At 47.0% G+C, this 16,417-nt stretch overlaps 1 protein-coding gene across 1 annotated transcript in view; it reads left to right on the forward strand.

Annotated features, from left to right (window-relative positions):
- LOC120838181 (branched-chain-amino-acid aminotransferase, cytosolic) overlaps positions 1-11,807 on the forward strand; it is a 32,445-nt gene extending 20,638 nt beyond the window's left edge. Inside the window, exons 8-11 of the mRNA XM_040207970.2 lie at positions 821-906; positions 2,385-2,453; positions 6,811-6,957; positions 10,511-11,807. Coding sequence (XP_040063904.1) covers positions 821-906; positions 2,385-2,453; positions 6,811-6,957; positions 10,511-10,552 — 344 coding nt within the window. The 3' untranslated portion in view covers positions 10,553-11,807. The remainder of the gene's footprint in view (positions 1-820; positions 907-2,384; positions 2,454-6,810; positions 6,958-10,510) is intronic.
- Positions 11,808-16,417: the final 4,610 nt, after the last annotated feature.

Genomic DNA, 16,417 nt, shown 5'->3' on the forward strand with positions numbered 1-16,417 from the left:
GTCCGACAGTGTCTGGTTGTTATTTTTCACGGCACCTATAAACATTCTCGAACGAGCCGAGTAGTCAGAAAACACTTGAAAACTGACCTTCAAACTTTTCCCGACTCTTTTGGTACAGCCCCAGTCACGGCGTTTTTATGAGAAGGCAGGTTTTTGTCCGGTTTCTTTAAAAACGACACAGGAATGCACGTCCCGCAGGGTGATTTCCCCCCACAGCCACAGACTGGAAGTGCGCTCAACTCGCCACCACCGCGCCACGACTTATCAGTACTGAGTTTGTGTATACACTTCTGCAAGTGCGGCCGCATGGCGCTGCCCCCTTGCTCAGTTCGGGTGCGCTTGGGCGCATCATAATCTGAGTATGACACCTTGCCAAAGGCATCAAATCGGATTATGACGCGTCCAAGTGCACCCCAACTGAACAAGATGGCGGCCCCCTGACACCACATTTGTTAACGTGTATATCATGGCCCTTACAGACCAACATGCGGCTCTGACGTCACGCCTCTGCGGTGGCGGTGCTGTCGCCACGGCGTATGCGCAGAGGCTTCACCTCACGCAAATCTGGTTTCTTTGCTCGTGCAGTGCCCACACCTGGTGTGGGCAAATGCGGGCTTGTTTGTAAACAGTGTGTCGGTCTATAGGGAAAGTTAGTGGTTAGAAGTTCTTGGCCCGTTTTCTTCAAGAAGGAGATTACGTAGGCTGACTGAAAAGGGTTCCAGAGTTCTTGATCATAAATGGTAACAAAGGGATGTGCGAGTCGGATTTAATGTTTCACTGGTTTATTGACCGTACGCAAACGTTGCAACTCCCTTTCCAGAGACTGAACTGGTCACGCCACCTCTTTCTGGGATCATCCTCCCCGGCGTCACGCGGATGAGCATCCTGGACCTCACGAGGGAATGGGTCAGTTCCTGTTTTTGGCCTCTGGTGGAATGGAAAGCTTTCCAAGAAACATCAGCGCCGATTGCTCTCAGTAGTTAATGGCCTCTTTTGAAAGTGTTTGATGTCAGAACCATGGAAGTAATAGCAGAGGACAGAGGTTCCAAACTTTTTGATCTCAAGGAACCCTTATCCACTTGAATAGCAGCTGAGGATCTTAAAAGTGACAAGATAAAGCAGTGCAGAAGCACACAAACCTTGTAAAGAACAATAAACATACCAGAAAGCTTCTGGCTCATAGTTGTGCATCGATGGGTGGCTCGGATCTGCTAAAATATGGCTTAAAGTGAAAAATAACACATATTTGGGGACTGGGGGCTTTTAAGGAAATTTCGGTGCTCGGGGAGCCCTAGGAGGTACTCTGGGGAACCCCTGTGTTCGTAGGAGTCCAGAGGTTTCCCATAGTACCTCCAAGGGTTCCCCAAACTCCTGTGTTCCTAGGAACCCAGGGGTTCCCCAGCGTACCGCAATGGGTTCCCAGAGTTTCCAAATCTCCATCTCTTCCCCTAAGCAAAGTGTTGCTTAGTGGAAGGGACAATTGATGCATGGCTATGAACCAAACATTCCCTCATGTGCACATTTTTGTTTTGCAAGCTCTGTGACCTTCTCCCAGTCTTTACATTGATGCAACAGAGCAGTGCGGGAGTTTCTTGGCTGTCATTCAAACCAGATGGGGGTTTCTGGAGATGAATAGCTTGAGAGCCCCTGACATGTACGATAGTTGTCTAACTGCCGACCCACAGCCTTGGTGAAAAAACTTTCTCAAAGCGTATCTATGGCCCCGGTCATCCTAGGTGTCTTCTTGAGTTGACCTGCTTGCGTCAATATGCAAGTGAAATGTAGTGTCACCACGATGGGAAGAAGCAATCTCGCTTCGGGTAACATTCTTCACTGCGTTACAGTCCACGCAAGCAAAGGTTGGTTTATAGATTTGCATTTGACTGCAATCGAGTGTACCACTACCACTTGTGATGAAACCCTTTCGATCTATGTGTAACTAGGCTGACGGTTTTGAGGTATTTGCAAAGTCAAATATTACTGCTAGCTACGAGAAATGGTTTCTCATAACTTCTTCCGAATTATTTCGAGCTCGTGGTGAAAGAATAATGCTAAAAGATCTAAACAGATCGGAAGTGTTGCAAGGTTATCAGATTGACAGCGCGTGTGCGGTATCTTGTCATAAGCCGCCACAAGCAGTCATAGGGCAATCGATCACAGTCAAATGCAAATGTGGGAACCAGCCTTGATTTTAATGGCTGCAGTCCTGATTTTAGCGAGACACACATGATGGGGATCTCCACATGTGTCGCAGATGTGACATTACTGATAACTTCAAAACCAAAAAGCAACAAAAAGATTGAATCATCCCTTGTAGATTTATAGGGACTAGCTTGATCGAATTCAGCTTGGTGGTCTTAGCTCTGGTTCGTTTTCTGTTTCAGAATGAGTTCAAAGTCTCCGAACGCAAGATAACAATGGCCGAACTGAGGGAAACACTGAAGGAGGGCAGGGTAAGGTTACAGCCACTACTGTTCTTTCTCTGCCAGCAGGCGTGAGCAGATGCCACTGCAATTTGCTGCTGTACACTGTACACTGAACGCCTCGTCCTGTTTACTCTCGTCTTCGTCCTGTCGTTTTTTTGGCACTGTTTATACTGATCATGAACCAACTAGCCCAAATTTCTACTTTGCTGTACACTGTACAGGGGGCAGTCTCTGCGGTTCGTGCTCGCATGTTATAGTATGTGTAACACATGTGAGCATCGGCAGAAGAGACTACCTGCATCATCTGCTGGTGCAGTCTGGCAGCTCATGCCGCTGATCTTTTTTAATGGCACACTCCCAGTGTGGATGCAATGACCAATGTTTGCTTAGGTGGTAACATAAAAAAAAACATGTTTGGTCATCCTGCCACACGCATTTAAATGTAGTATAGTCCGTTGCAACTCAAGAAGGTAGGGCGAGGGAAAGGAAGGCCGGAGAGGATGAAGCAGACGGAACACTGGAGAGAGGAGGAGGTTTCCCCCTCTCTTCTCCAGCATTCTGTCAGCTTCCTCCTTCCCGACCTTCCTTTTTCTCACCCCACCTTCTTGAGTTGCAACGTATTATAGCTTTATAGAGTGGGTGGTGCTCTTAGTTTGGGTGGTGCCCTAGGACACTATGACCCTTAGTCTTTTAGTGCCTGGGGTGGGTGTTACTCTTAGTTCAGGTGGTGCCTAGGGCAGGTATTTTGTATGGAAAAAGATTACATCACACCATTGTCTCTTTGTGACGCTGCACGTGCTTCCCTTCAGCACCATCCGGATACAATGCGTTTACACTGAATTTTCTGGGTCATCAAAGGAAGTGCGCTTTCTTGACCTTTCCACTCCTCCTCCTCGTTCTGTGTGTTCTTTCTACTCAACCTGTTTCGGCTCTTCTCTTTCTTGCCCTTTCCACACTTCTTCGCTCTGTAAACTTTTTCACACCACCTGCTTCTGCTCCCCCCGTTCCTGTGTGCTGGCTCCGTAGCTCAGTCTGCAGCGCTCACGGCTTCCACGCCGGTGACCGTGGTTCGATCCCTGGCACCTGTTGCCTTCTTTCTTTTCAAGATCGGTTAGCGGTTAGGGACTCACCAACCTACATATTTTGTGCTTCAGTGGCTTCTGAGGTTGGTTGGCCCCAACCTTACTGGATTGGCTAAGTTGACATGATCCGAGAAAAAGTGATGCGCTGCCATGCCCGCCTGCTCACTCCAACTGGCCTCGGTACCCTCGGACATGCTGTGAAACGCACCGTTTTTGTATGAGTTCACAAAGTGTATTATTATCAACAACTGTTGCCACTGTGATAGTATCCGGATTGAAACGGCATTCATGCCCGCCAAGCCCTCGTAGCTTTGGCAATCTTTGACATTCGGAAAAATGGTTGCTTCTATTATTGTTTTTGGCACATGGACTGCTGTGGTTTGGTCGTTTGCGGACTGAAATACCGTGAACTTTCCTTTTGTGGTGTTCTGTGTTTTTGTCAGAATTTCAAGCAAAAACTGCTGCATACATTGCAAAGCCATATTAAGAGAGAATGTCAATTTGAAGACTTCGTCATTTGAAGGAAGCAGGAGGTTCTTGTGTTTGTATTCGGCTGTGTCGAGGCCCACTACTAGAACATCGGAGGTGGTGAAAACAGCTGGGTTATTCCTCTCCCATTTTGGAGACGTGTGACTAAGGGGTAAAAATTTCAAAACATCACTTCCGACCAGCTGACAAGCACAGATATGTGTGTATATACGAGAGACGCCAATCGAAAATTAGAGATGACGGAGAAGGTGGCAGCAAGAACACCCGGCTTTCGTGATTGCCAACTACAGGTATTTTCTAGCCTTGCCAAAGATTTGTTGTAGCAAGAAATAAAAAGCAGAAAACATGTTTTGTTAGTTTTCCTGTGACAGATATGTAAGGAGTGTTTAACGAGAACTGGATACGGCGCTGACAGTGCATGCGAGCTCCTGATTTGCGATGTTGGTCATAGACGAATATGAGAGACATCAACAATGAGATAAATCCTGTTTTAGTTGTTACACGAGCAGAAAATCCCACTCGCAAAGCTCCGCCCGAAGCTAGACGCCTACGCTCCCATCTGTTGCATTATACCTTCTAAAAATGGAAGCAATCATAAGCGTGCATATTTACAATCGTGGCTGCAGCAGGATCTACTTGCAGTGTCAATTTCTTCAAAAGATTTGCACAAGGGCTGCCGATGTGCCACCGACTGCCTAGTTTCACAGTGAAAAGCTAGCATCCGCGCTTGCCTAGAGCTTGGCCGGCCTCGTGGACCGGGCGGGCTGCGACAACAGCGCCACCACGCTCGCACGGATGGAGTGGGCCGGATTTCCCGAGTACAGCTAATGCTGAGCTTGTCAACTGAGCCAATCTAGTAACGTTGGTTGGCCCTTAAGATGTTGTCCTTTGACTTCCTGTTTACAGCAAAGCTGTTATATGCTAGGGTCTCGGAAAAAAAATTTGTCCTCACATGTCGACAGAAAACTCCCCATTGGTTGTGGCAAGTATGAGTAAATAAAAACAAAAAGAGGGGGCAACCAGCATGAGTCAGCCTTCCTTTGCATTATTAGAGGTCCTGACTCCTTGTTATCATCTCTAGGCATCGTCCTAGAAGTCACCATTGAGGTCGTCCTAGGCGTCGTACTCTAAGCATCGTCCTCGAGGTCATCTGAGAGGTCATCTGAGAGGTTGTCCTCTAGGCGTCGTCCTTGAAGTCGTCCTAGAACTCGTCCTAAAGGTCGTCCTCGAGGTCTTCCTAGAAGTCATCCGAGAGGTTTTTTTCGAGGTTGTCCTAGGAGTTGCTTTGAGGTCGTGGTGCCCAGTGGTGCCATGCTCTCGTCCACATTCTCTTTCTATGGCTAGGTAGTTTAATTTCTCACCTCAGGCTGGGGCCATTTTATATATATAGATTGTTTTTAGATTACATTGCTCATTGTCTGCACATTTTTTGTGACAATGTTATGCTTATTGGTTCACAGACAGCCCGAGTAATTGGAAAGACCCTTTGCTTCAAAGCAAATGTGCATCAAGAGTGGTGTATAAGAAACCTTGAAATGTTGGCAACAGTTTTAGGTTCTGCAGGAGTGCGCAACACATGCTTGCGACTTCCTGCATGTTATCGGAGTAGTTTCACTCGTCATGTGTAGCCATTGCTTGTTCAGCAAGGGCAATGTTTTAAAAATATCTTTTTGAAATAGTATAGAAAGAATAGTGAAGGTAAGAAAGGCTGAATGACTGACAGCTAGTGATGACAAATGATCAAAAAATTTCTAAGCATTGTCAGAATTAACACTGACAGAGACCACAAATTAAGTTGTATCTGTTGTCACAGTTCTTTAGCTTTAAATGCAGTCATTCTGCTTCTTATCTCATTTGTGCAATAGCCTGACCCAGTGTAAACACATAACAGTTGTAAATCATTGATTACATATACTCTTTGATAATCCGTGGATTTTTAAGACAACTTGGAATTGTAGTCCTTGCTGCAATTCGCACTAATGCGAGACGGCATACTGATGGCAGTTTAGACACCTGCAGTGTTTCATGGGCACTTCGGAACTATTTATGGCCCAACTGTTGTGATAGTATGCTTAGTATGTGAGCGACGACTGCGCCATTGCACACCCATCGAGCATACAGGCGCTCAAGTGACTGGAGCGTGGCCGACACCTACACTGCAGCGCACCCGCCCCTCAGTCTGTGCTTTGCCCCCATGCTTGTAACATGCTTAGTCTTTGTTATTGGCGTCCCGTGAGCTCTATGAACTATGTTCCTGTTCCCTCTGACCTGTTACTCCAAGACACTACACCAACCATGTGGACTTTTTTTACGCACTTCATCGGCATCAACGTCTAGGTGTCGGCACACGACTGAGAGGGAGAGGGCGGCCAACCCCACAGAAACGCGCACTAGCCCGCGTCGGTCGGGCACTGAACAGCGTCACCAGATCAACTAGGCCTAAAACATCTGGCAACCTGTGACCACTATCTTGTTGCAGTGTATTGATGCTGAACAATGGAGGTTATTTAGAGCCTATAAACCTTATAAAAATGTACCATTCTTCTTGAAACGATCGTACCGTGCAACACAGAAGTTTTGCCCGACCTTTCTCGTACTAGGCACACGCGTCCGATTGTCGAGCCACTTCTGGCGACGCCAAGATCTGGACGGTGCAGACGTTGGAGTCTCGTGCGCTTCACATTGTTGCACGTGACCTCGAGACACCGACAAGGCGCGAGAAAAACCTACCGTGTGGTCGGCGGTCGCACCTTTAACGTGATGCGAGCGGGGCAAATGAAGCCGTTTGCGGCAACTCGCGCGTCTTTGCACAGTTGCTCGAGATGTTTGGATGCGGGACGGCGTGCGTCATCTGCCCCATCGAGCGGCTGGTGCACAGAGGCGAAGACCTGTACATACCCACCATGGAGCAGAAGAATTCCCTGGTCAACAGGATTCTCAAGGCAATCACCGACATTCAGGTAAGACAAAAACCAACTCGGGGTAACTTGGGGCCGGTTCACACATTGGCGTTTGACTGTGATTGAGTGCACCGCAGCGGCGCGCCACTTGTCGGGTAGATGTGGAACGCTTCCAACCTGTATATAACTAGACCGAAGGTGGGTACTTTGTAGACTCTAACCAATTTCTTCAATGTGCCCGACGTTTCGAAGCCAGCTTGGCTCCTTGTTTACTGGTGACTGTATGTGGGCCCAAAGGTAGAAATCTGTCGTCATTTTTTTCTTCTCTCTCTTAGCATTGTTTTCTTCTTCTGTTTTTGTGTGTGGTGCATCGTAGCTTGTGTATATAGCTGCTTGGAAGCATTCTGGTGGATCAGTTCAGATTGTTGTTAGTATTTTTTATGTGCCAAGATTCTAATAAGAGCCACTTTCTCCAGTATCTTTCCCTGTTGAGGATGGAACTCCTCTCAAAGGCGATGACGTGGCCGGTCTTCTGAGCATGTTCCGCCAGCGCGTTGCCTTGGATGTCTTTCTTCGTTATGTCATACTTATGTCCGCGCAGACGTTAGGGAAAGTTCTTTGTTTCCCCCACATAGGAGGTGTCGCATTCAGCACAAGGAATTCGGTAAATCAGGCCTTGCGCTTTTTCTTTTGGGGGACGATCCTTTGGAAGAGGAAGGAAATGGCCTATGGTTGAGATGGGTTTATGTGTAACTGCGATGCCGTATGGTCTCGGAATGCGGGCTAGGACCTCGCTTGTGCCATGGAGGTACGGGATGCACATGCGGCTGGAGGTATTTTTTTGTTCTGATACCACAGAGGATTTGTGAGTTGTGGTGTGGTCTGACGAGAAGTTTAAGTAGCAACCGGTGTGCGTCGCTTTCTTGTATACTTGGAAGGTTAAGTGGTTCTCTGTTTTTTCACGGACACATCCAGAAATGGAAGGCAACCTTTAGACTCATGTTCGACCGTAAATTGAATGTCTGGATGGATGGAACTGAGGTGTTTGTGAAGGCAATCAACTTCGCTGGTCTTGGCAACACAGAAGCAATCATCTACATAATGTAGAAACAAAATGGGTATGGGAGTAAACGTGCCTAGGGTTTTTGCTCTATGGCTTTCATTGTGAGGTTGGCTACTGTGACGGACACAGTGGCGCCCATGGCTGTGCCACTGTGTATACAGGAAAGCAACTCACACCGGTTGCTACCTAAACTTCTCGTCAGACCACCCCGCTAGTCACAAATCCTCTGTGGTGTCGGCGCTCTTTGGATGCTCCCTCATGGTCTGCTCCACAAAGAAGTCACTTAAGATGGAAGTCAATCTTATAAGACGAGACCTTAGAAAAAACAACTACCCCACAAGGTTCGTCAACAAGATATACAAGAAATTTCATCACCCTCCTGCATCCAAGAACAAAAACACCTCCAGCCGCATGTGCGTCTCGTACCTCCATGGCACGAGCGAGGTCCCAGCCCGCGTTCTGAGACCGTACGGCATCGCAGTTACACATATGACTTAAACCTGTCTCAGCTATAGGCCATCTTCTTCCTCTTCCAAAGGATCGTCCCCCGAAAGAAAAAGCTCAAGGCCTGATTTGCTGAATTCCTTGTGCTGAATGCGACACCTCTTATGTGGGGCAAACGAAGAACTTCCTCGAACGTCTGTGCAGGCAGAAGTATGACGTAAAGAAGAAAGACATCCGAGGCAACGAGCTGGCGGAACATGCTCAGAAGACCGGCCGCGTCATCGGCTTTGACAGCAGTTCCATCCTTGACAGAGAAAGAAACTGGAGAAAGCGGCTCTTATTAGAATCTTGGCACATTCAAAATACTAACAACAAACTGAACCGATCCATCGGAACGCTTCCAAGCAGCTATATAGTACACGGGCTACGATGTGCCACACACAGCAACAGAAGAAGAAAACGACAGATTGCTACCTTTGGGCCCACATACAGTCACCCGTGAACAAGGAGCCGAGCCGGCTTCGAAACGTCGGGCACTTTAAAGAAATTGGTTAGTCTACAAAGTACCCTTTCTTATTACTTACCTAACCAGGCGGAGTTCTTCCGAAATGTTTACTTTTGAGACTGAAGGTTCTGCAGTGTTTGCGAGACCAAATCGCTATCTATGGGAAATAGTTGCTTTCAACATTGTAAGAATTACTTTGAGCCCAAGGCAAAAAACTTTTGTGTAAAACATTGCAAACATATATACGTGGATTAGAAGTGTTCCAAGATCCAAAGCGAAAAATGCCATCCATAAGAACAAATTTAGGGTCGACAAGCCTTAGCTTTCCAAATAACAAAATTCTAAACAAAACAGACATAAACTTAAACTTGGATCAGTCGTTTTATAGCTTCCAAAATCATTGCAGAAGGGTGCTGGCGATAGGCGGGGTTGCATTTTCTTTTGTATAATGGAAGTTTCTTTCATGAGAAGTAGTACTTACGTAATTACCTTTTTTTTTTCTGAATCTTTAAACCAATTTTTTTTCTGCTGAAATGTTATGAATTACATTCTTTATATCAGAATGATGATGAAGCAGTTTCTGTCATACTATACATCAGAGGTGAAAGAACTGTTTTAATGTTTTGTGTAGATTGTATTTTTGTTTTCTCTTTACTAATTTAATGAGACACCCCTATGTATTAAGGGATGGTGAACCGAAATTTGGATTTAAAAAAAACAATGCTGGAGACCTAGGCGGGACTCTACAATCCCTACAACACTACTAGTAAGGCGATATCTCAAATTGGACGGCCGTATTTTTGGAAAAAGAAGTCGAGATTGAACCAGGCCGACGAGGCGAGTGACGTCAAGATACCTAGTTTCCTCCTCTCTTCGCTTCACTCCCTCAAGGCTGCGAGGCGGAGAAGACGCGAGGCCGTTCCCTATCCTTCTCGGAGAAACATGACGTCAACATTCCTGCCAATTGCGCCTCTTTTTTTAAAAATACAGTCATCCGTTCGAGATATGACTGTGTGAGTGATGTTTTGGTGTTTGTAGCATCCCGTTGCACGCTTTTGCCGTGTGTTTTGGGGAATCCAGATTTCGGTTCAGCATCCCTTTAATGTAATTGATGCGGGGGGTGGGGGATCGGTGGCCAAGTGGTCAACTATTGCTACTGCATTGTGGCTAGCGGTTGTACTGCACTGGCTAAATTGCTCATCTACAGCTGAGAGACAAGTCACCTGTCGAGGCAGGCTAAGTTCAGACTGTATAAACATATGCACACCAATTTGTTTTGTAATCAATGCTTTGTATTGATATGCCTTGTTTCGTTTAATTTTTCACGTATGATGTTATCTATTGTATTTGAACTGCTGAACTGTGGGGGGGGGGATAGGCTCTGTCAGGCATCATGCCTTCATCTCTGCCTCCCTATGTGGTTGTTATCTGCAAAACAAATATAGTGAGAAAAAAAAAAACTCAGCTTTTCAGCGAATGTTTTGGTAACAGTCAGCGAGTGCCAGTGTCCAGTAGTTGTCACATGTTGCCCCTCGACCGAGGGCATTTGCTAGTACTCACAGAGGTGTTGACGAACATGGTGGATCGGCTTTACTTTGCAGTACGGCGTCGTCCCGCACAGCTGGGCAGTGGAGGTGGACTGATGGACGAAGTGAACAGAAGAGGGGAACAAAAAAAGGAAATTCCAGGAATCTCGTCTGCAGTGTACATACAGGGACACAATTCTTTTGCCATACTAGCACCCTCTAGCCCGAGCAGAGCAACCAGACTCGCTAGGTGTATGCCCCCAACTTTGCTAGTCTTAGTTCGCACTAGGCCAACACTCGGTGACCTCCTCCTGCTGGCGTGACAAATGCCGGCAACCTGTATGGAGCGCAAGTTTGTCTGCTTCCTGCGCGGGGGCTGCGGCGACGTCGGAATGCCAAGCTTCGATTGGCTCCGATTGTACGAATAGAGGGTGACCTCAATGCTAGCTGCCTCGAGGTCTACCCACTATCCTTCCAATCGGTGCCAATCAGAGTTTGGCGTTCCGACCTCACCGCAGCCCCTGCTCAAGAAGCAGACGAACTTGCACTCCGCGTAGTCTTTTGCAACATACGATCAGCAATAGCTCTAATGGTGCAACAGACTATCGCCACTGACAGAATATGAACGACAGGGTATTTCTTCGAACGCCCGACCCCCAGCACACGCTTTGGCTACGCGCACGCGCTCAACATGCTTGAGATGAGGCGTTGTTGAAAGTAGGAAGCTTGTTCTGGAGGCGGGATGATTGAAGCTCCTCCCTCCCATTTTCACCTTGTCAGTGACTACAGCGTCGTCATATTTATTGACTTGTTGAAGCGCGATCATATTGGCCACAAGGAATTATTACGTCCGCAAGAGAAGTGACCGATTGTTTGCCTAGAAAAACTAAACTTAAAACAAGAAAAAGAAAAGAAAAAAAAAAAGACGAGAAGAACTCAGAAAAAAAAAGTTTTGAGTGCATTTGTGTCACAAGGTAGGGCAAACAGTAATGTGGTGGACAGCCGGACAGTAGTGCAGCAAACAGTAATATGGGTGGAGGCTGTTACATCACCGACTTACCTCATGATGTCGATGTGTTCAGTACCAGAACTCCGAGTTTTGTAGCGCGCTACAAAAGATGACAAAACTTGGTCCCGTCGTAGAGTATTTCTGGAGCCGGCCGAGCCGGATGCGTTTGTCACACCCTAATGTCACGCAACTGTGATATAGCGTCCCAATTTTTGTGAATAAATGAAGAGAATCGCTAGTGGTCTAGTCACTGGAAAGGATGAAATACTTGGTGGAAGCTACCCCCTACTCAGCAATAGATGTGGAAAAAAAAGATGATATGTAGAATTTTGAATAAATTCCACGTGCATTTGTTGGGCTACACTGTGGTATTTTATGTGATTTCTTTTATGTCTCTCACTACGAGCCATTTGCAAGGTGTGTGCAGTACCGGGGTTGAAGGCATGAAAGCACACACCTGCCAGTGACATCCTTTCCATTGACCCTCACACAATGAAAGTACCTGATAAAGTCGCATGTTTGCGGGTGTGCTTCCCAGAATCTACGCAGAACAGACATGAACCATGGCCTCCAAGGTTACCAGCGTGCAAAGTTTACTCCGGTTCGTTCATTCCTTGGGATGGACCGTAATTGAAGAAAATGGCTCGAGGTAAAGAACCAACTGCATTGGCAGCAGGTCGCCTTGATACTTCACATGAAGCCGATTGATGCAAATTGCATCATGGGTTTGTGTCGCTCCATTTTGTTCGTTTAGCTTTTGGGGTAAGCTGTTTGGGACACCAACACAAATGCAGGACACATTATGTATCAGTTGGCTTAATGTGAAGTATTGAGGCAAGTTAAAATGTTTGTAACTGACATGCATTGAGCCATTGCGGCTGCTCTTTTATGTGCAGCTGCAGTGGGTTGTGATACTTTGCGTCATCAGCGACTATTGGTCACGGGGTTGGTGTGACTAGGCCACGTGACCACATGAAATACCTAATGCTGCCTGACTCTACGGTGTAAAGTCCCGTCACTAGCCATACCAAGATTGTCTCAATATTGGGCATAGATTGGGGAACCCGACCTAATGTTGGGCCAGGTTACCCAGTTTTACCCCAGCATTGGCACAAGGTTTTTCTGCTGCCTGGGACCCTTCTCAACATTAAACTAGTGTACAATTTTTTTCTTTTTTATACCAATGCATGTACACAGTTTTTGTAGCAACACTTATTCAAGTTGCTCTGCTAGCACAGGAGTATTACGGAGCAAGAAGACCAGGGACTGAGTCCGTAGAGACAAAGTGTTGTCAGCACAGAATGTGCTAATGGCTGGCACCTAACTGTTTCTAGTTTTGGACTTAAATGGAAAACTGTCGCGCAGGTAGTGTGTCCTCACCTATTGAACCCAAGCTCCGGCCGAACCCCCTTGCTTGAATAAGTCCGAGTTACCCTTGCGCGTCACTTCACACCTGCGACACGCTCTACTCTTGCCACGTGCTAAATGAGCAAGCTCCAGTCTTTCAGCGTCCCTGCTGAGCTCAGGTGCTTTCTTTTAACAGAGAATGTGTTTTATCAACCGATTTTCATGGAGTTCTGTAACAGCCGGCTGTAACGAAAAACCCAACATTGAAGAGTGTCGTGCCCATAGGGGACCACATAAGAAAGACTTCAGTCCCCGGCAGGATTTGAACTCTCCACCTTGAGATGGTGAGCCAAGTGCTATGTTGTCTGAGCTATCTAGGGTCGGCGGTTGGTAGCCCGCAAAGACGAATCAATCGTCGCGGCGTGTGTCAGAAATGGAAGCAAATCTTCTGTAGGGCGTGCTGCTCAGACGCCCTGCTCCTCTTCCCTGGAAGGCCCATCGCACATTCTGTGCACACCAATCTTTGTCAGCATGGTCAAGCTTGTATTAATTCTTTTACTTAGGAACTCTTTACGGGTAGGGCCGTTCACAAGGAAGTCGCCTTGCAATGCAACTCTTTTGTCTTCTCCGTTTCTATGCTCTGCGTCGACTATTTTGTGCTACATTGTCAAAGCTAGCATAGCTTCCACTGCTGCGAGAGCACGTGGCTTTGTCTCTTGCGCCTCATTTGCATGCTTTGACAGCTTCGACAGAGTTGGAACACTCTAGAAACTAGGCTAGCTTTGATAACATAGCACAAAATAGTTGACGCCGAGTATATATGCCCAATCCTTGAAGTTGCGTTGCTGTGGCACCAAATACGGCAGTGCTGCGTCGCATTCAGTGTTGTCACTGCCTTTGCCGCAATATTTGTAAAGACGCTTGGCCATGTTATCATGCTTCCACAACGAATGCTTGTGACATAACGCTCCAGACTTTGAAACCAGCCATAAAATGCACTCTGCATGCAATGGCTTTTGACTACTGCCGCTGCACTGTGGCACTTATTACCCGAGGAAGGACCACGTAGGTGCATTATGTTCGTTTGGGCTAGACCAGCCGCTGAGGCAGTGTTTTTAGGAAAGCACCACTGGCTGGTGGAGCGCTAGAGATGCAGAGTAACTGTGCTCTTGCTAGGCAGCAGAGCGTCTGGAATGACCAGACGAGAGCTTTTGCTCACCGACAATCTGGGAAGTCATGTATAAACAATAGTGTTGACGGTAGTGTACACTAGAGGGTGGCATGCACATGGCTCGCTTAAAGCCCCCTTGATCAAATTTGTGTTTTAAACAAGTAGTACCAACATCCATTGTGTGAACACGCAAAGCACGTGTACGAGCGAGTGCTCTGCCACCATTTGCTTCCGAGGGCTGCTCATTTCAGCGGTGTTTGCCTCCAAGGGCTGCATGAGGCACGTGCCTTGTGCATTTTTGTAAGACAAACACATTGAAGGGCTTTGCGCTCGCTTTGGGGCGGTGTATTGATTCGTGACAAAGCTCTACAATTGTAGCTACCCCTTAATCCGCTTCTGCTGAGCACTTTTCCCTAGAGCCTAATAGAAAGTCACACCTCAAAGTAACGAAACTGCACTTCTCTTGGTACTTAAGATCATTATCTGAAGCTTTATCTGAAATTGTAGGGTACGACTTTCCACACTCCAGAAAAAGGAAAACAATGTTGCCCAAGCTTCCCGACACCCAAGAGTAGAAAAACTGAGGCGTACATAAAACTGCAATGCATGACTGTGGCAGCAGCGCTGTTAGATGCGTAGGACAAACTGCTCCCTGCTAAAAGAAAGATGCATCTTAAATGAGTGGATGCAACGCAAAGGGTGTAGAATCATAAGCCAGTTGTATGAGGAGCGGCTCGAGGACGGCATTGATGAATATCGAACACTCCTTTGGGTGTCTTGTATTCTTGGACGACACGAGCCACAGCGGAAGCCACAACCGGTTAGGAGATCCCGATGTCACCAGCGGCATTTCACCGAGCAAAATTTAAAGCTGCCAGACGTGCAAACAAAATACCGCAAATTGCGGAGACTCCATTCCAAGGTGGGAGTGTTTTTTGTGCAGCCTGAAGAAAAGCTCCCCCATCGTGCTGGTATGTCTACGTCGGCGTGGCTCCGCACAAAGGCACGATGTTACCACGTGATGCACATCCCAGGGAGCAAAGGGAGGGATTTCTCTCCTGTGGCAAATGCCAATTGTGCCCGCTCTGCAGAGGGCACCAAATTGCGGCGTTTACAAGGAAGTACGGAACTGGAGTGCCAGTACCCTACAACGTCTTTAGATGTAGGGCAGTGGACAAGCTTCTAAAATGCCCGACTTTTAGCGGCGCGTCTGCTCGGTGGTGCTTGCTACACTGTCGGCTTGCCCTGTGGACAGCCGCTGCAAAATCAGTGGAACGTTGGATGCACATTACTAAGGTGGAAATTGATTTTATTGTGGTCTTTATGGTAAACATAAGGTTTCCGCAATACTTGATGCCAAAAGAGCATCGTTCGAAAAATGCTTTTCTCCGTTGCCCGTGGAGGCGATGACTGGTGGTGCTAGGAATGCTATCCTCCCTTATCTGCTTGTGATCGGCACATAGAAGAAGCGTTTTTGAATACCGCTCCTCCGTGGAGCTTGTCAACTGATTGATCTAAAACCGTCGTGTACCCTAGGATTAGATTATTTACTGGCTCTAGTTTAAGGTTTTTCTGAGAGACATTTTACCCAGGTACAGCTAGCAAATGGCTAAAATTTTTTCTCTTCACATGCCACTTGATTTAATGTTTTCAGTGTGTGCTCAAGAAGGGGCATGTAATGGGGAGTGGAATATGAAGCATGCCCAAGATAAACACTGCTGTCGCACAGGTTGCAACGTCCCAAACGTATGAAAAGTGCACTAACCTTTCTAACCCACTGAAGTGTTGGCACGGAGTTCAGCGGGGGTGGTGCTTCTGAAACCCCTCCTATTCTTCGTTTTAGCTTAAAGGCTCATTCTCGCTGCCCCATTTTCTTACGTTAAGTTACGTATAAGTCACCGAAACATTTGTGTCTCAAATGTCGAGTGTCATGCTTTCTTTTTGCCACTGGTAGCCTCGCTTAATATGAAGCACAGAGGTCCTGGTGACTTCAAAGTAATATCTCGTAATGTAGCAACGTAAGAAAATGAGCCAGTGTGAGCCAGCCTTAAGTCCAGACGCACCCAATTCTACAAGCGCGACATGTGGCCCTGAACAGTGCTTGCACTCCACAAGTGCTTGGCAAGGACACTGAAAGCCGTAGCTCTCTCGTAGCTTCTGCATTGCTCGCTCTTAAAAGTCGAACAGAGTATAGATCACAAGGTTGTAGGACTGAATTTTCACTATCGCCTGAGAGAGGTGAATGCTGAGCTCAGATTGGACACAGTTGCTGTGTCAGCACTTGACTGTGATTCGTGTTTGATTGCTGAACGCTAACGCAGCACTTGTGTTTAATCCGTGCCTTGCATTGGCCTCTGTTTGGCGACACCGTGGGCGATGCCAAAGATTCAGCACTGCGGCCTTTTCATCTCGGAGGTGTTGGTACAGTCCATAACAGACAAGAAGTAGTAGGAGG

This window comes from Ixodes scapularis, unplaced genomic scaffold (genome assembly GCF_016920785.2).
Source record: "Ixodes scapularis isolate PalLabHiFi unplaced genomic scaffold, ASM1692078v2 PGA_scaffold7__128_contigs__length_106722199, whole genome shotgun sequence".
NCBI lineage: Eukaryota > Metazoa > Arthropoda > Arachnida > Ixodida > Ixodidae > Ixodes > Ixodes scapularis.